This window comes from Coffea arabica, chromosome 10e (assembly GCF_036785885.1).
Source record: "Coffea arabica cultivar ET-39 chromosome 10e, Coffea Arabica ET-39 HiFi, whole genome shotgun sequence".
Lineage (NCBI taxonomy): Eukaryota > Viridiplantae > Streptophyta > Magnoliopsida > Gentianales > Rubiaceae > Coffea > Coffea arabica.
Genome location: NC_092328.1, coordinates 282,207 through 301,366, shown reverse-complemented (window position 1 = coordinate 301,366; position 19,160 = coordinate 282,207). Strand labels below are relative to the sequence as shown.

Genomic DNA, 19,160 nt, shown 5'->3' with positions numbered 1-19,160 from the left:
TAAGGCAATTGCGTTGTTGCTCCCACAGCCAATAGGCTATAATAATCATTACTATATTCCAACCACTGCCTCCCCCGCCAGGCAACCCAAAAGGATTTTGTAAATTGTACTACGACTACTACTGAGATGAGACATAATAGATCAGTGCCTGTGGCTGGCTTCTCAACCAATGACTCACGTCTGATTATACCCTCTTCCCTCTCCCATCCATCACATCATGTTGCTCCGTGGCCATCAAAAAAGATTAACCCCTTTTCAATTGTAGATCGAGAATTCTAACTCTATTTTATAGTTTCTTGTATAATTTCTTTGGACCCCTTTCTTTATATAAAATAGAATAAATAAGATTATTAAAATTTTTTTTTTTACATCATTCCAAAACAAGAAATTCTTTTTGCAATACATTCATTCACTGTTAGCAATGTTATTAAACTCGGACCGCACAGCAGTTCGACTAAACTATTAGGTCAGGAATTAATTGATCGGATCGATCAGACTATTTTTAAAAAATTCGTTGGCGTCAGTATGATGTCATAATTATTTTATATTTTTATAAATTTTAAAAATGTTGAAATTAAGTTATTAGTTATATTCGACCAATCATATAAAGTGTTTCAAAAATATTAGACTTGCAATCAAATATACACCTAATAATTATATATAAAAGTGTAAGTTCATGGATAAAATATGCCCATTCATCAAAACTACTTCAAAAACTAAATTAAAACAAAATAATAATGTAAGTTGGAATTACTGATGCTAAATTGATAGGATCGTAGGGATGAAAATATTTTAATTTAGAGATCATTCCGAAAAACGAATGATTTTGGTACTTACACTAAGTAGGTGGCGTTTTATATTTCAATTACTAAATGAATGTGTTACAATTTTGGTAAACTTAGGGAAAAAAAGAAAGAAAAGTTCGATAATCGGATCAACTAGTCGAACCGATTCACTGATTTAAATCGATTTTTTACAGTTATAATTAATTTTTGATCAAAATAGTTTTGTACTACAAATTAATTCTAAAAGAGGATCGGTTCATGATCGGATCGGTCAAACTAGCCAATTTGGTTTGGATATCACAACACACTATTAGTACTATCTTCAAAAAGATATTAGGAAGGGATGAGACAAGGCATTTTTACATTTTGTTGAATTGGTTAGTAGGCGATTTTGGGATTCAATCAATCAGACGATTAGAGTGAGGTGAAAACTTTATTATTATTTTGTTTCATATTTTGTTTACCACCATGTTGCTTCGATTTTGCCACCGTCATCAAGAAAGAAAAAGGGGAAAAAATTTGTGGGTTTCGGGAAATATGGGGGTGGGCTGGGGATGTTTGTAAGACGAGGGACGAAATGCGCAGATCGAGAGTAGGAGGCCGAAACCTTGATCATTTCATCTTCTTCTGTAACAAATACTACTGCTTATATAGTGAATAAAAGTGCTAAAAGACAGAAGCGGAGTAGCCCAGATGAGATGAGAGTGAGAGATTGGATGTTACTGGGCTGGTTGGCCCTGCAGAAGAAGCACAGCGTCCTTCCTAATCCATCATCTGTTATCGTGAAGATTCAATCAACACCGTTAAAATCAATCTATCACCATTCCTCCTTCCGTTCAGGTGGTTGACGGCGTGGTACTGACTCCAACAGAGGAAAAAACACACTGCTCTCGTTTTCCCCACGCTTTTGGCAGTTGGGTTGGAGGCTTTTTATCTACTGGTCCGTCGTCCGGCCGGCGATAAATTTACAAAAGTTCCGTTCCCTCTTAGTCTCAACGCAAACTGCTGGGTGGAAATGAAAAGTGCTGTGAAAGTGAAGGAAGAATCCAGTAATAATAATGTTTTAGAAGAAGAAGAATAATAGTAAAAGCAACATCCTTAAACGAAACGACGACGACGACGACGTCGACGACTTGTTCGCCCTCCTATCTACTTAGCTCCCACCTTCTCCCCACCTGCTTAGCTTTAACTAGTGGTGGTAGTGGTAAGGACTGAGTAATAGTGCCTAATATTATCATCCCAAAATCCACCTCTCTCCTCCCCCAATTTAAGTAATGTCTCGATTTTGATTTGTTTGTTTTCAAATTTTAGGGCGAACGAGATTTGCTCTTTTGTTAGCATAATAATGGCTTCAATGTCCACGATACAACTCCGACTTCATACCCTACCCTCATTCCAGGTAAAACTACCATCATCATATAATCGTAATGTTAATTTTGAACTTGTATATTAGTATTTTTGCTTTCACTTTCTGTTATTCGATTTGCTGATTTCGATGCGTTTCATTATTATTTATTTGTTGTTCTTCAAAAAAAAAAAAAGCGGCGGGATTTCCCTAGTTTTTTGGAATTCAGAACCGAATTGGGCATGATTAGTAGCAGCAGCAGTAGTATTACCGCTACTGGTTGTTGTGCAAGATGGAATGATTCTTCAACTAAAACTTTGAAGCGGAAGTTTGCGGTGAGAGCCTTGAGCGATCCTCCTCCTCCGGTAAAGGGCGATCAACACAACAACCGCCTTCAACATCAGCTCTTCACCCTCATTTCTCACAAACCACCAATTCAACCCGCACTCAACTCTCCCAATCCTACTCTTAACTTACGCCATGCCGTCGCTTCTCTCCCCACTTTTATCCTCCCGGTAATTTCTTCATTACTAGTTGCTATATCTGTTTGCTAGGATTTTTTATCTCATGTCATGTCTGCTTTTCGTGAAATGTCTTTTTTTCTTTTTTAAAGCTCCAATGCTTCAAATTCATCCTGCTTTGTCTGTTGCTAACATTTTAATAGGACTGTTTCTTATACTAACTTCAATTCTTCAACTACTAGCTGTTGGTGTTGACTTCTTGTGAATTTGGGACAACTCTGAAGCAGTGCAAGACAAATTCTTCAACTACTGGCTAACCCAAAAAATTTGTCTTGCACTGCTTCAGAGTTGTGCCAAAAATTTTTTTTTTTTTTCAAAAGGTTGATGATAGATGCATGACCAAATTGCAAGCTTTTAATGGGACTGTAAAAATTGAGAATCTATGGTAGATTATTTTTTTTTTTCTGGGTTGCTCGTTGCTTCTGTCAAAGAGTGAATTGTCAGTCTGAATCTAATTTCAGTCTTTTCAGATGAGTCGATGGTTTCATTCAATACTATAGGGACGGGTTATCGTCTTTGCAGCTACTGGGACTCTCACTGTATTGCTAAAGTTTTACATTAGCCCTCTTTTAATTATATATTCAGCATATCATAACTGTTATACTCAGAAATGTTTTACGTTGTTGCTGCTTTTATGATAGCCAGTATTTTTCTATCTGCCTTGCATCAAATGATTTCTTCATTTATCCAAGAAGAGTTTTCAAGTGAGAAACAATACGTGCCTCAGTGTTTAAGTTCTGCTAGTCTTTGAGTTTTGGCTTCTGTTTATGTTGCAGAAGAAGAAACACTTCACTCCCAGTTTTGCAACTGGGTTGTGCGCTGCAGCAGCCTTTGTACTTTTTGTGTTAAGGAGCTATACAGCAAGTAAGTCAAGATACAGCCGTCCTGGCTCTGTAGCTGATCTTGTCCGGCGTGGTCAGCTGAGATCTGATAGAAGAGGCATGTATGGTTTCTAAACCTGATACTGTGAACCGTGTGGGGGGGCTTATATGCTGAAAGATTATCTGAATCTGTCAGCTTTCTCTGCTTTTTAGAAGCATATTTCAACCATTTGACTTAGGGGCAACGCCCAACACCCTTCCCACTTCAGTCCTTGAATAGTTCATAGTCTGTGCTTCTTTTATCTGATAGAAGAGGCATGTATGCTTCGGAAACAATTCCTGTTTTTAAAGTTCAAATGCTTCTAACATTTTTTTTTGTTGGCGGATTGTTAAGTTCTACAAAAGAAAACTCAAAAACGTAAGACATAAACATTGCCTGGTGGTTTCTTAAACTGAACTGTGTGCTTATAATGCGAATTTTGTCCAATTTTTCTGTGTAGCTCAACGCCCCTCAAGTATGAAGATCCATTCAATAATCCAATGGTGAAGATTGGTAAAAGCAACTCAACAATTGAGATGTGTGGAAAAGTATTCCGTTTAGCACCGGTGACCCTTACAAAGGACCAACAAACTATCCATCAGAAGAGGAGGTCACGTGCGTATCAATGGAAGAGACCAAAGGTTTTCCTTAAAGAAGGTGACTCCATACCCCCAGATGTGGACCCTGATACAGTCAGGTGGATTCCTGCAAATCATCCTTTTGCAACCACTGCAAGTGAAATTAATGAAGATTTGGCACAACACAATGTGTATCAAAAGCATGGTGTACCATTCCGTATACAGGCAGAGCATGAAGCTCTTCAGAGGAAGCTTGAAGCACTGCAAAACGTAAGCCTGCCTAATAAAGCTTTCTCCTCAATATAATTGGACAAAAGAGAAAACAATTCCCATATACATCGACTTCATGGCTAGTTTAGCTGATTTAAGATACTCAATCAAGCAAAGTGGCCTTTGGTAGGGGTCTTCTGTATCCGTATACCTGATACAAAGCTTTATGAGCCTTGATCTTTATGGTAATTGCCTAATACAGCCCTCAAGCTAGTATGTCAATTTTGTTGATGCTATTAGCTTGCTATGTTGTAGTCTATCTTGTACTTCTTGATGAACTACAGTGGTATCCTGAGGTCCTAAACTAGGTCATTTCCTGTCGGTGGGGGGCAAAGACCATAATGGTATCAACTATCAACCAAGCACTTGCATATTGCTTTGCTGTTTATGCCACATAGGTATATGCCCTACCATTGAGAATGGTGAGCATTTCTACTTTCTGTGTATGTTTGCATCTGTATATCGGTGGATGGACGCTAGTTGCGTCTAAGGATGATGGTTCTTGCTGTTCACCGCAGGTGTTGTTTTTCGGGTCTATGCATATGTAACTTTTCATGACCTGGCAACTTTAATAACAAGCTTTTGGTGTCACATTCTTGTGTGTAGGAGCAAAAACTCGGTAAACTAGTGATCGATCCTATAGCTGCGCAAGATTTTGAGAGGCCATTTAAATCTCATTTGAAGCCTGAAGAACCGGCAGAACGGAGTTCCTCTAAGCACACAAATCCAGATTCTGCCCGAAATCCATTTTTGGACGGACCAGCTTCTGATGAGGAGGAGAAACCTTGAATTATGATCACGTTTTGGCAGTATTAAGTCTGGCTTCGAAAGTTTTAAGCTCGCCGACAATCAAATCAAGTAGTGTCTTTCAGGCTTTACAAGTTTCAGGAGTTGTTAGGCCAGCCCGGCCACTAGAAGCGACGTGGAGGAGATCGAACTGTAAATGAATTTCCAGTTTACACTTGTAGATGGGTTCTGCGTAACATATTGGTATTTCTGTACGTAGCTGCAGTTTAGGACATGTCTTTTCGTATTTGGTTTTGTGTACTAAATCTGTCGCCATTTCCTTGACTTTGCATCAGAGGCTCTATTGTATAATTGAAAAAGATTGAATATTTTTCCTCACTTTTTGTTTCATGCTAAATTTTAGCATTTTCGTCGAGTGATATTATTATTGGGAGCAAGGAGAAACTATTCTTAGTATTTTATACTGAGGGCACCAAGTAGCTCTCCTGATGGATTGTCTTCCTTGTCGGAGCCCTTGGCCTTGGGTTGTGATTATTTAGATATATATTTCTTGTATATTATTTTATAAATACATATTTGAAGTACATGATAAAACTCACTGTTACAATGAATGATAGCCCCAACAAAATTTTTTTTTTGGGAAAATGGCCAATTTAGTCCCTAAATTTTTTTTGTCCGTCGATTTAGTCCTTATATATTATTTATAGCCAATTTAACCCTTAAACTTATATTTCGATTCCAATTAAGGAACTCAGCGGCGGAGCCACCGCACCATTTCTTTCAAGTTCCTAATTGAGCAACCCAAAAAGGGTATTTTTGGAATTTCAATGGTGGGGCGGTAACAAAAATTAAAAAAAAGTGACATTAAACAAGAATTATACACAAAATGTTGATTACTAAAACAGCAGTAATTCTTCTCCTCCTCCTCATCGTCCCCTTCAACAATGCTGCTGCCACCTCCAATTCCACCGCTAAGCAGCAGACTCTGCCAATCACAGTCGGTCTCCTAGTTCAACCCAAAGCTTGCCCCTAAGTCCCTCTTCGCCTCCAAGAAATTTGAGGGCTCCTCCGACTTGGTCGACCTTCGCTACCACATGGGCCTCGTCCTCTCCTCCCCGATCAACATCTACCTCATCTGGTAAGGCTGGTGGGCCGCCTCCTACCAGCTCCTCATCAAGGACTTCCTCTTCTCCATCTACACCTCCGATCGCCGCGCCACTCCTTCCCTCTCCGTCTCCCAGTGGTGGCGCACCGTCTCCTTCTACACCGACCAGACTGGCGCCAACATCTCTAGCTCCGTTCTCATCGTCGGGGAGTACTCCGAACCCCGCTGCTCCTAGGGCACCCACCTCACTCGTCTCTCCATGCAGCAGGTCATCGCCACCGCAGTTCGATTGAAGCGCTTCTCCATCGACCACAAGAACGGCATCTACCTCATCCTTACCTCCGGGGATGTCACCGTCCAAGATTTCTGCTGAGCTGTTTGCGGCTTCCACTACTTCACCTTCTCGTCCGTGGTGGGCTACACGCTACCTGTGCGAGGGGAGACAAATATTTCACAGAACCTGTGAAAGGGCATTCTCCAATATTGGGGATTTTGGAATTAATGGTTGATCTGTTCAAAGCCTTTTTTGTTCTTCCCCTTGCGTTCCTCGGTACCTTTGCCAGGACACCCATCAACCAAGTCCAAAAGAATGGCTTCTCCCTTGGCATAAGAAATCCCTTCGGCAGCATTCAATTTGGTTTTGGAGGCCAAGATGGCAGTAACTTTGATGGCTTCCAGCAACCTCCTGATGACACCCAGCAGCCCTCCGACAAGAAACTCGAATTCCGTACAAATTTCCGAGGTCATTGGAAGATTCATTCTGAAAATGCTGGAGTTTCAGCCATGTAGTTCCAGTTGCTGCCTAACAACAAAGCCGTGTGGTTTGACACCACCAACCTTTGCCCTTGCGGAATTCAGTTTGATCATCCATATTGTCACGAAAAGAGAAGGATAAAAGGAGGAGGAGGAGGTGGGTGGTTGGTGGCGGAGATTGGTAGTGGAGAGAAGATAATTTAAAATTCCTAAAATGCCCTTGTTTGATGTTAAATTAGGGGCTAAATTGCTTTTAGATGGCGGCGCCGCCGTAGAAGGCCTTAATTGGACTCGAAAATTAAGTTCATGTATTAAATTGGCCAGAAATAAAAGTTAGGGATTAAATCGACAGAAAAAAAAAATTTAGGGACGAAAATGGCCATTTTCCCTTTTTTTTTTTTTCTTTTCTTCAATTTAAACGATGAAATTAGCATACAAAGCCTGCCCAGGAGGAGGCCTTAAGTTAGTGATTAAGATTGAGACTTCAAAACTTAGAACAAATTCTCTTTCCATCTCCCAGCTTCTTAAATACTACTGTTCCTCCCTGCTAGGAAAAAAAAATGTAGAGCCCAACTGCCTTGTGAAGTATCATACTAGAAACTTAAAAGAACAAACAACAAAGGAAAGCGAAATATAAGAATGACTGTTAAGCATTCCTACTCTCCATTCATTTTTTCTTTTCCTTCTTATGAAGCACGCTGCAACTCCTACCATGAGTGCTTCAGCATGTACCATCTGCAGCTTGCCAGTACCAAAATATCACACGGTACACAAACAGGACTGGAGAAACTTTTTCTACTATTCTTGATAATAAAATTAACACATGATAATTGGTGATGGAATCCTCAGTAATAAGGAAAAAGAAAAATCAAATCAAATCTCATCTCTAAAGCAACGCAAAAAAGTAACAAAGGCGGCGAAGCCCAATCAAGTAGAGCTACTTTTAAGTGGCAGCAGGCTTTTTCGCACCAACAGCAAAGAACTCAGTAATGACTTCAAGGGGCATGCCCTTGGTCTCTGGAACCCTCAAGAAAACAAATACCCAGGAGATCACACAGACAACAGCATAGATGCCAAACACACCGGCCAAACCAATGGAACTAAGCAACACAGGTAGCGTATAGGTGACAATGACATCACATATCCAGTAAACCAAGGAACAAATGGCGATGCAGAGTCCACGGACGCGTGTAGGAAATATTTCAGCACAAAGAATATTGGGAACCGGTCCATATCCCATGACAAAACAGCAGAAGTATAGCACGACGCACAGGGTAGACATCACAGCATGTGCTATGGTGCCGAGATCCACCACATTGGCAACAACCAGAATAACCAGTGACACCGTAAGAACCGGTATGGTCGAGAGCAGCAGTGCCCTGAAACAAGTGATTTGGCAATTTACCTTGTGTTAAACCTAAGCAAGAGGAGGTGCACACAACAACCTGGACAGTCCTGTGTCAGATAACAAACTTGACATCTAGACTACCATAACTCCAACATCGAAATAAATATCAGTTAGGACAAGTAATTCTTCAACAGAAATGCAAGTAGAAACATGCATTAAATGCCAGCTGCATCATCATCAATTGCAACACTAATTACTACATGTTACGACACAAGTATCTTCAATTGGGCCCCTTCACTTTCACTGCCTTAACGGTGCGGAGGATTGGTTTCTTCAAGGATTTTCAGTTGGTTATTGAGAGAGATGCAATTTCAGTTACTTTTAGATGACACAGAATGATGATTAAGATGCCCTGCCAAGTCATCTAAGTCCGTGGTTCACAATCTACCTACAAAGAATGGTAGCTCTCCTAATGCGCTTGTTTCAGAGGTGCATATTTTGCCAAAGATTCAGCCGCAGCTCATAAACAAGAGCAGCTCAAAGAGTGTGGGATAAAAACACAAGTCATGGTGCAGTTCATATTCAAATATTTTGTCCTGCATAACTCAAAACAGTTCTAAATGGTTTCTGGAAAATGATGGAAACGCTATCTTACTTCCATGCTTGAAGTAGGAGATGCTTTTTAGATGTGCTGACGAATAAGTCGGTTCTAGTGTTAAATGCAACACAAACAAACTAGCGAAGCAAAATTGAGAATAATACGCATAAAATAAAGATAAACCTTGTATAAGAGGGGGAAAATGATAAACAAGTTACCTTCTACCAGACAGATCCATGAACCACATTGCAACACCAATCGATGGAAGCATCAAAAAGTTTGTTAACGCACTTATAATGAAAGAAGCAGAGTCTGATCCAATTCCAAGATTGGAAAGAAGAACCTCAACTCCTGCCTGTTCTAGGATTTGTGGAGTATAGTACATTACCCCATTTATTCCAGCAAACTGCACAAACAATGACTCACAATAAGACCGAGACTGAAAAAAGTCAAGACATCGGACAAGATGCACTCCTGGTTAGTAAGTTTCACAGATCAGATACAAATCAGTGAAGCACCAAAAGGTGAAGGAGGCTTGCCATTCATGATATGCAATACGCACTAAATTTTAGTGAAACAATTATCTGTTGAAGGAACTCCAGGGAGTGCATAAAAAAGAAGTTGATGCCAAAACTACCATGATTTTCAATAGTTGCAGCATTAGAGTTGATGCTAAAACAGAACGGAGGAAAATACAAGACACGTATTGGGTGCTAAATTTTGTTGAGGTGACTTTGTCATGACTCCAGAAGCCCAATTATCGCATATCAATTTTCAGTTGTTACCCAAGCCAAGCAGATTGCCAATCCTGAGGGCTAAGTACAAAGTTAGATCTCTTGCTGCTTTTATGGCAACAACCAAGCAACACACCTCTTCCAAGAGAATTCAAAGTCCAGCAGAAACCCATACCAAACAAGATTAAAAAAAATACAACAGAATCTCCTTGGAGACCAAAAAAGAACAAAATTTTTGAAAATTCTAAATACAGGAAAAAAAAATCTCAGGCGACATGATGATACTTCAGACAGGCGATAACTAGTATATAGCTCACAAATTGAGAACTGTCAAATCCATTTTACAACGATGAGATAAAAACAATAACAGATTGACTTGGATATAGGCTTTTGCCAATTTCTCATTTTGGAAAACAAGCACAAAAGTTGAAGAGAACAACTTAGGCCAACATATTGCTCACCTGCTGCAAAATTTGAATTCCCATACCAACAAGTAACGCACGTTTAACTCCTGGTTCAAGAACTGCAGCCCAACCTGGACCTTTTGTAGCAGTTTCTGATGGATGAAGCATTGCTGGTCCAACTGGATGCTGATTTATAAGCTCCATGGAATAAAGAGCAGGTTGGCTTACCAGAGCCGTGGCCTGGACAAACTCAGCATCTTCAGGAACATCACCACCAGGAAATGAAACAACAGACCCACGCAAGGACCCAGGGCCTGCCTCTTCATGCATAAAGATCCTTTTGAAGCCACCTTCTTTTCTTCCATCTCCACCCTCTCTCTCCGACCATCTCCACGCTAATTGCCAACCACCACCAATGCCCATGCTACCAACAGGTTCTCCAGCATTGTCTTTCATGAGGCTACTATGACGTCTCATACTCAGGATGCTTCCATGAGAAGGAGGAGCAACCATGTCCTTCTCTAGGCTCGTGGTTTGGCGTGAGATTAATGGACTCTGCAAATTACCATCAGAGTCTGCACTAGCAGCATCTGATGCATAACCTTCCCCATCCCTCTGAAGGCTCTCCTCATCCCACTCTTCATTTTTGGCCTGTGGCTCTGTTGTACTGATCATACTTCCAAAGTTTGGAAACAGCATGCTACGCATACTACCCATCTCAGGGACCTTCTCATGGACACTGCCAAAAAGGGTCACAAGAGGATCCATAAAAGGAATGCTTTGGTTAAGCATGCTTCCTTGGCGGGAAACAAGGCCAAGAGTACTCTGACCGGTGACTGGTTTGGCAACCCAAGACATGCCTGCTTCAGATCCATACAATTTGATCTGTTCTTTTCCAGCAGCTGGAACCTGATCATCAGTAACTTCATCAGCTGGACCAATCATGTACTCTTCTAAAGATGTTTCACCATCAACTGCCAAACCTTCAACAAGCAAAGCCATCTCCCCTGCAAACAAAAGAAGCATTAATACAAGTATTACATGCAAAAGTTTCTCCTTTTGTTTTCTGAATATATGTATGAGATTGGAATAAGAGAAAAAGTTCTGTGCTCTATCTGCAACCCATCAAGTACATCACACCCCACCCCCTGGGGGAGGGGGGGGTTATAAAGAGAGGGAGAAAGGTCAAACTTGTAATGAACAACAAATCATCGACTTAGTCTTACAAGCTAGTTCATGTAGGAACATGGTAAACTCCAGTCATCTACAGCAAGGCTGAATTTTGAAATCAGATTAGCATAAATACCTATGCATAAACTTATGTTGTAGAATGGGGAAAACAAAAATAAAATAAAATAAAGATGCACCTGAAACATCTTCCTTGCCACGAAGTCTCTGCAAAACTCGTTTGGCCTCAAGCATCCTTCCTTTGCTCACAAGCCATCGAGGAGATTCAGGTAAATAGAATACTGTTAATGCAAAATAAATTAGTGAAGGAATAGAAAGGACTCCTAGCATTAACCGCCAGTTTGGTGAGGTCATCAGGGACATCCCAAATATCATACAGTAGGCCAAAAACATTCCAGCAGAACCAGCGAATTGCGGTAAAGTATTAAGTGATCCCCTTATCTCTGATGGAGCAGTCTCAGATATGTAGAGTGGTGTTAAAGTGACTGCCAACCCAATTCCAAATCCATCAAGTAGCCTTGCCAGAAGTAGGACATAAACATTTGGCGACCATAGCATGACCAAGCCACTGAAAAAGTAAAAGGAAGATGAGAGAATGAGCATCGGGCGTCGTCCAATCCAATCTGATATGGAGCCGGAGCAAGTTGTGATGAGGGTAGCACCAATGAGTGACATGGCCACAACTAGCCCTTCCACAGTAGCCTCCAAATCAAGCTCTTTTTTCATGTAAACAACAGCACCTACCAATATGCATGAAAAAGTAGCAAAATCAAAATAAAAACTATAAAAACTCAACTGGTTCATATATATGAACAGCATGATATAAAACCTCAATAGAGCTACCTAGATAATATCCACCACGTTTGAAGACAGAAAAGACAGTAGAAACACACTAATAAATTCATTTTGGAAAATAAGAACGGCACCTGGAACTTATCTTCCAACAGACACTGATTGATAATATTTCAGAATTTAAAAGTTTATAATTTTAAACTAGAGCACAAGAACAAGTTACCTGCGATAGTAGCATTGTCCCAACCCTGCAAAAAGTTGCCAACTGTGGCAGACAGAGCAACAAAAACAGCCCCTTTCATTTTATGTTTCTTCTTTGTTTTTCTTTAATGCGCAATGTTTTGAAATGCTCCCAAACTTCAGGGCTTAATCGCAACAGAAAGTTTGAGATTAATGCCTCCTACAGCGGGACAAAAATATTATTACGAGCTGGAAAAGACTAGGGACGGGTAGTAGACAGAGCATAAACTGAACAAAGATAAAAGTGAAAACGATCCACAGCTATGAATCCTCAAGCGAGCAAACATATTGCTTACCCTTATTGTGAGGGCAAGAAAGGGCAGAAATTAACGGCAAAGAATGCGGAAAAAAAAATTCTGAGAATTCAAGGACCAATCTTTCTGTGTCTACTCATACAAGAGAGAGATGGAAAAGAATAGAATAATCTAAAGGTGACACAGACAGCTCCTGAAGCAGTCAACTTGGGATACATTCACAGAGGCACAAATGCCCACAATCGTTCCGTGCGCCGGGGAATAGCACAGTTGGGTGGTGTTTTGTCGGGTTATTCCAGGGGCTTACTGACGAATTAACTGCAATATGAAAAGGGTTCTTATGGAAGAGGGGAAATGGCAACGTCTAAAGCAGGATGAAGAGACCCCAACCCAGCATCTTGTCATCTGTCAAGCACTCCATAAGTTCACTCAGTCCGCTGCATCTTAATCGTAAAAGGCAGGTCTTTCGGAACGATATTGGTCAAGAAATGTCTGTGACTAAGCATGACAGCAGAGCTGCAGAAACAGTAAGCCAAGAATCTTTTTGACTGAGGGAATTAAGCTGTAGACCAAGTGAAAAGAGAACCTTGATTTTCCAAGATTGGTGGAGAAAGGAACATATAATGAAAGTAGGTGACAAGAATGAGTAGAAAACAGTAGTGTAGTTACATAGGAGAACGAAGTACGAGGGGAGGGGTGGAACAAGCGAAGGAAGAAGAAGAAGAAGAAGAAGCCAGAAGAAGGTGAGATAGTCGAGAAGAAGACAACAAGAGAAGCTGACTCGTAACTTTCTTTTTTTCCCACTAAAGCCAGCGGTCCAACCAAAAAGTCCTTTCCCCACCTTTAAGGTACCAGAAAATTTACACCGGTCAGTATTCCATTCATCATCAATCATGTCGTTTCACCCGTGTCTTTAGATCCAAGCTTGGCCTAGCCAATATTTTCCCTGCGACGACAACTCCTTTCTGTGTATTTTGAAAGGGTAAAAGACCCACGAGAAGTTGGGCAAGACGACGGTAGAGGGAAACCTTCAATGATAGCATAAACACGCCATCCTTTTCCTACTTAGTGGCAAGATAGCAACCCTTGCCACAAATTAAATTGTGCTTTTTATTATTAAAAACCAAAAGAGAGCAAAAAAAAAAAAAAAAAAACTATAGTCGGCCTAATACTGACAAAAAAAAATGGGGCGCGACACGCTGGCTGGATTTTTCTTTCAATCTTTACCGTTTCCCAAAATTCTTTTTCTTATACTAATAATAAGTTACTGATCAGTTCTAAGTACTGTTGATTAGTAAGTACATTTTAATATTTTGCTGAAAAATTGATCACTATATTATGTTACCGTGCTGCGAAGGCACGGTGTTGCAAGGGCGATTCCTTGATTGAATTTATTTTTTCTAGGTACTACGTACTTAGGTTAGTAGTGGGAAAATGAATGAAGAAATAAAACCGTTTTGCCTGACTGACATAAGGAACAAATCCACAGATGAGCATCCCTCTATCTACTCGATCGTCAACAGCTCTCTCTCATTTCCCTAGTGGTCGGTCGGTCGGTCGGTCTCTTAACCAAAGTCCAAAGACTTTTCGGCATTATTTTTACTAATCCTAAATCCCGTGAGAACCCCAGAAACCGATCGTCGGTCGGTCTCTCCGTTGGAAAAGTTGAGTTGAGAGAGTGGTGTCATAATTATTACTATAATGCTTATGAATGAATAAGACAGTTGCAGCCACAATGAGTTGCGTGTCGAGATAAGCAACCAACCAACCAACCTACCTGGTGGATGATTTGATGCACCATCGTGGAATTGAAGAGCCTGCCGGCCCTGCGGTCCCTACCCGAATTGCTAATCAGGAAGATCATGAGGTGACGAAATTTAATTAGTGGTAATAAAAGTGTTACGCACTACTACTACTCCTCCCTCCTCCTCTTCTTCTGCATTGCATTACTGTTCAATTCGTTGTAGTAACCGTGACTGACACGTGTACAAATGGGATGAATCTACATGTTTAAGGAATTAACTAGTCTAATTATTAAGTTGACTTAAAATGGCAATTGACTTTTGCATGTTCAAGTGTTGCCAAGAAACTAACAAGAACGTGAAGAAGAAAACAGGCGTAGCAGTGGTCATATTTTGTTGGCTGGCCTGGCTATAATATGGAGAGGACAATTGCGGGAGCTTAGCAAGTTAAAGATGTATTGGAATTCGGTTAATGCGGATCATCAAGCGTACCATTTCTGGACGTACGGAAGTTGTTCCTAAGGAGAGCTCTCTGCCGAGTGAGTGAGATTGAGTGAGCAGGAGATGATTTTTATGATTGCGATATAAAGATGGGATATCGTGCGGTGTTGATGAGATAGAAAATGTCCGTCCGACCCTCCACTGCAACAGCAGCAGATCCAACGTCAAGACGATGATGATCAGGATGAGGAAGCTGCAGGCCAACAACAACAACTGCGTCGCAGGAACAGCGACCAATATTCGGAACAATAATAATATTAGCCTGAAGGATTAACGTTGCCAATGGGGAGAGTTGTCCCCACCCACCTGAGATACACCGATTTCGAACGCTGCAAGCTCAAAGCCTTCGGCTATGGGACGACACGTCAGATTCAGGATCAGGAGGACCCTCTCCAGCCCAAGCCCATGCTTCGTCAACCACCGGTACTGCTGCCTATTCCTATCCTGCCCCGCCACCCCCTGCACCATCTCCAACCAACAACCTGCCGCAACCGGCCTCCTTGACCGAAAGTTGATGAAGTGATATTTACTTCTTCTTTATACATCCACTAATAGTAATATTCTTCGGCCTGTATCAATTATTAGCTCCGCCATTACCAAGCAAGTGCGCACTGCCGTGTTCATTTATATCATTTCCATTAATCCCCCTCCCAGTTCCATTATTTATCTCCCTCCTCTGTAGCTAGCTACATCTGTATGATTTACTACTTAATTTGCGGACTACTTGCTTATTTTGCAGTAGTGCAAAGTATAATTCATGCATGATGGTTAAATCTTCATTTGCAAGCGTTAAACATGGACACTAATAAGAAGGTGCATGCTTTTTTAAATATGATGTTTAATGCTAAATCTATTTATACTGTTTGATAAATATTTATAACTGAATGCTTAATAAATTTAATTTGATAATTTTGCCCTTATATCCTTTCATTCAAAAAAGAAATAGAATCTATGATTTAATTAGTTTAAAATTGTTAGGTGTGAAAATGGCAATATTCATTTTTAAATCAAATTAATATAAAAGATGAAATATATTTTATGAGGAGTACGGAGAAGATGTGAAAGTCATTAAAAAGGGAGAAAAGAGAAAATACAAATCGTTAGATAGAGAATATTATGTTGTTTAATTAGATAAGAATTTTGAACATAATTAACAAATAAGGGTAGATTTGGTAGATAAGATAAGATAGTTGAAGTAATTCTTATCAGAATCAAGCATTCAGTTAGGATTCTTGTGCTGAAAACACACACACACACACACAGATTCAGCACTGTTTAACAAATTCAGCAAATATGTATTTTCATTTATCAAAACATCTAAATTTTTGAAAAAAATTTCAGATTCAGCACTTTTATGTTATCAAACAGGCCCTAAATAAGACAAGCACCCTAATATTCAAAAAGAAAATATTTAATTTTTTTTGGTTTGATTTAATGACTTTAAAATTGCATGTCAAGTTTTGCTCTCTGTTTTATTAATCTATACATTGGGTCGAATTCAAAAGTTTAACTAACTTTTGACTATTATCTCTGAGCTTAATCGTTGGGTGTTTGCTCTCTGTTTGACTAACAGTCAAACAGTTAGTCCAAGGACTTAAGTGATTAAAAGTTAACGTTAGGAACTAAATTGATAATTGGGATATAGTTTAAGGGGATAAACCGATAAAAATCCTTTTTTTTTTTTTTGGTTAATTTTCTTATGGGGTCGGAAGAGAACGTAACATAATTGTTTGGTTAGTAATTAAACTATTTTCCTATCTTGCCAGATATTGGGGTAAAAGAGGCAACTTGTCTCCCTGGATTTTGCATCATGACGTCCGATTGGGGCGACATGAACCTGAGCAGAGTAAGTACTATACGGTTCATTTTTCCTTATATGCAGGATGAAGGTGTTTTAAGTAAATTGGCAGGCTGTCAAACTCATGAATACTAATAATAGCGAGATGAATTTGGTAACTTTAGGAGCAAAATCTCTGTTGCAGTAGCATCTCACTCGCTAGTAACATATAATAATAAGTTAATGTAGTAGTTGTTAGTGGTCTGGTTGCCACTTTGAGGAATTTGATAATCCTACTTACCTTTGACTTGAGATTACCAACAGAAGAGTAGAGTTTACTCAAATTGGAGAGTCACTATTAACACCAAAAAAAAAAAAAAAAAGTAATTAATGGCATGCTAACAAGTTTATGGTAAACTCAAATTGGGTGCTGCAAATTTCCTCAAATGAATTAGCAGCAACTCATCATTAAGTTCATTGGTTACCTGAATGATTAGTAACCGGATCGGGGGATGACGGGGTTGCAGCAACTCTAGAAAGATGTGCTGCGTGCTGCTTTGGCTTCGGAAAGTGAACGAGATGATGCAGCAGCAGCAGGATAATGAATAATCCCAGATTCCTCAACATTCCTTTTGCTTCCTTTGATATACATATACATATATATATATATATATGAGGAATCCCATTGCATCTGCATCTTCCGATATATTACTAGTATAGTAACAGCTTTACCCACTTACACAGTCGGGTTGGAGGTCCATCCAATGGCTTTTCGTGGCAGGTTAATTGCTGAAAATATCAGTGCACAAATGACCATAATGCACAGTCGAGTTCGACATTAATGGTCCCCTCCCAACTCTTTTTGAGTGCTTCTTTACATTCCCATCCGAGAACGCATGCAAAGAATATTAGAAGCAAATTGAGCAACAATAACACCCTTTGTTTTTTGGGTTAAAGGAGGCAAAAGAAGAAAGAAGAAGAGATTCCAAACGTGCTCCTTGGTTTATTTCTCACCTAGATCGATATGCCTGCAAATATGCTAATGTTATACTATATTCTAGCGCTATCACTTTCCTCGGGGCCGGCCGCCTTTTCCAAAATTTTTTTTTCTTATATATGCATAACGATCGACTAGCAATAACAATGGGCATGCGCTTTCAGAATGAAACAGAGTACAGCAACTAGTTTATCTAGTACCAGATTAAATACGTACGTGAGTGCATGGGATTTAGCGTTGGATTACTTGTGGTAGTAACAAAGTACTGTCTGTCTGTGTGGATCTCCTTTGGAGAAGGAAAGGCTGGTTGGTTGGACCCGTCAACGCTAATGATTTGAGATTGGATCTTTGAGACTCGAGACTTGAAAAGAGAGAGAGGGACAGATTGCTTTATTCAGACCACGCAGCCCCACAACTGACACCTTGATTAGCAGTTAAATATGATCTCAGCAGCCGGGCCAGTGCCTCGACCATCGGACCATGCCCCAAGGTTCTCAGATTGTTCTTGTTACTTTTAAGCTTCTCTCTTGAGCCCCCGGTCTCTGCTATATATATATATATATACACACACACACACACACAATACAATCCTCCGCCAGAAGTTTTGCTATATTCTTGATTCAGCAAATCAAAGGCTTTCTGCACTTGGTTTCGTTTTCGTTTTCCGGTTCATATATTCTTTATTCTTAAATCTCATGGAGGTAATAGAACACTATACATACATACATATGTATATATTCTTCCCCCGTCGATCATTCTTCCGTTAACATACACATTGCACGTCTGAAGTTTTTTTTTTTTTCCTTTTAATTTATTACTTAGTAAGTATTAACTTTTGTTGGGTTTAATTTGTGGATGGCAGACCGTAGAAATGAAGGTGGAGATGGCTGGGATACACGAGAAAAGACTCCGGAAATGTCTGTCAAAGTTGAAGGGTACGTAAATTATACTGTACTGCTAATTAGACGGTGTAAATTAAAGGACTTGGGAGAGGGTTGCATCTACTGTCTAGTGGTAGTGGTCGTTGGTGGTTGTACTGTATTGAAAAGGTATGTATATGATTCATTTATTGTATTGGGACAGGGATAGAGAAAGTGGAAGTGGACGGAAAGAGTGAGAAGGTAACGGTGACCGGATGCCCCCATCGCAACAAGATCCTGAAAGCAGTGAGGAGAGGTGGCCTCAGAGCTGATTTCTGGTCTCCTCAAAATGAGCTCCTGCTCCTCAATGCATATGCCTCCTCCGCCGCAGCAGCCCCCTTCCCCTTCAACAATTTCACCTTCTTCTTCTAGACTTCTTGCTCCATATCTATACATATATACATGCTTTTCTTTCGGTTTCCTTAAAGAAATAGCTAGGGAGGGAGAAAATTAATTATGATTCGTTTAATTTAGTAGTAGTGGTAGCAGATTTTTATCATCGCCGGAGTGACTTATGCAGCTGGCAATTCCGGTGGCTGCATCAAGGGTGCAATTAATGCAGGGCTACTTTTTCCGTCCTTTCATTCCACGAAAATACGAGGAAAAAAAAATACCACCAAAACTTTATTTATTTATTTATTTTTGTTGACGTTTGCTTTCGGGCTTCTACGGTCAATGAATCTCTTATTAATTGTGATGT

At 40.0% G+C, this 19,160-nt stretch overlaps 3 protein-coding genes and 1 pseudogene across 4 annotated transcripts; 3 read left to right on the top strand and 1 right to left on the bottom strand.

The window, feature by feature from the left end:
- Positions 1-1,325: 1,325 nt before the first annotated feature.
- On the top strand, positions 1,326-5,485 carry LOC140015311 (protein MULTIPLE CHLOROPLAST DIVISION SITE 1-like). Its single transcript, XM_072067469.1, has 6 exons — positions 1,326-1,989; positions 2,097-2,184; positions 2,328-2,645; positions 3,428-3,594; positions 3,973-4,360; positions 4,967-5,485. The coding sequence occupies exons 2-6, from the start codon at positions 2,131-2,133 to the stop codon at positions 5,147-5,149; spliced, it is 1,110 nt and encodes a 369-aa protein (XP_071923570.1). The 5' UTR covers positions 1,326-1,989; positions 2,097-2,130; the 3' UTR covers positions 5,150-5,485.
- A 369-nt stretch (positions 5,486-5,854) lies between these two features.
- On the top strand, positions 5,855-6,830 carry LOC140015312 (protein EXORDIUM-like 5; annotated as a pseudogene).
- A 916-nt stretch (positions 6,831-7,746) lies between these two features.
- LOC140015310 (monosaccharide-sensing protein 2-like) lies at positions 7,747-13,554 on the bottom strand. Of its 2 annotated transcripts, XM_072067467.1 has the most exons (6): positions 12,566-13,554; positions 12,253-12,429; positions 11,417-11,977; positions 10,107-11,056; positions 9,130-9,317; positions 7,747-8,344 (listed from the first exon to the last, which is right to left on the bottom strand). In XM_072067467.1, the coding sequence occupies exons 2-6, from the start codon at positions 12,329-12,331 to the stop codon at positions 7,909-7,911; spliced, it is 2,214 nt and encodes a 737-aa protein (XP_071923568.1). In that variant the 5' UTR covers positions 12,332-12,429; positions 12,566-13,554; the 3' UTR covers positions 7,747-7,908. The 2 variants fall into 2 exon arrangements, with proteins under 2 accessions (XP_071923568.1, XP_071923569.1); XM_072067468.1 differs by lacking the exon at positions 12,566-13,554 and having other exon boundaries at positions 12,253-12,471.
- Positions 13,555-18,058: 4,504 nt separating this feature from the next.
- Positions 18,059-19,038, top strand: LOC113712207 (heavy metal-associated isoprenylated plant protein 28). Its single transcript, XM_027235528.2, has 3 exons — positions 18,059-18,241; positions 18,403-18,475; positions 18,624-19,038. Exons 1-3 carry the CDS (start codon positions 18,236-18,238, stop codon positions 18,830-18,832), a joined length of 288 nt encoding a protein of 95 aa, XP_027091329.2. The 5' UTR covers positions 18,059-18,235; the 3' UTR covers positions 18,833-19,038.
- The last annotated feature ends 122 nt before the right edge of the window (positions 19,039-19,160 follow it).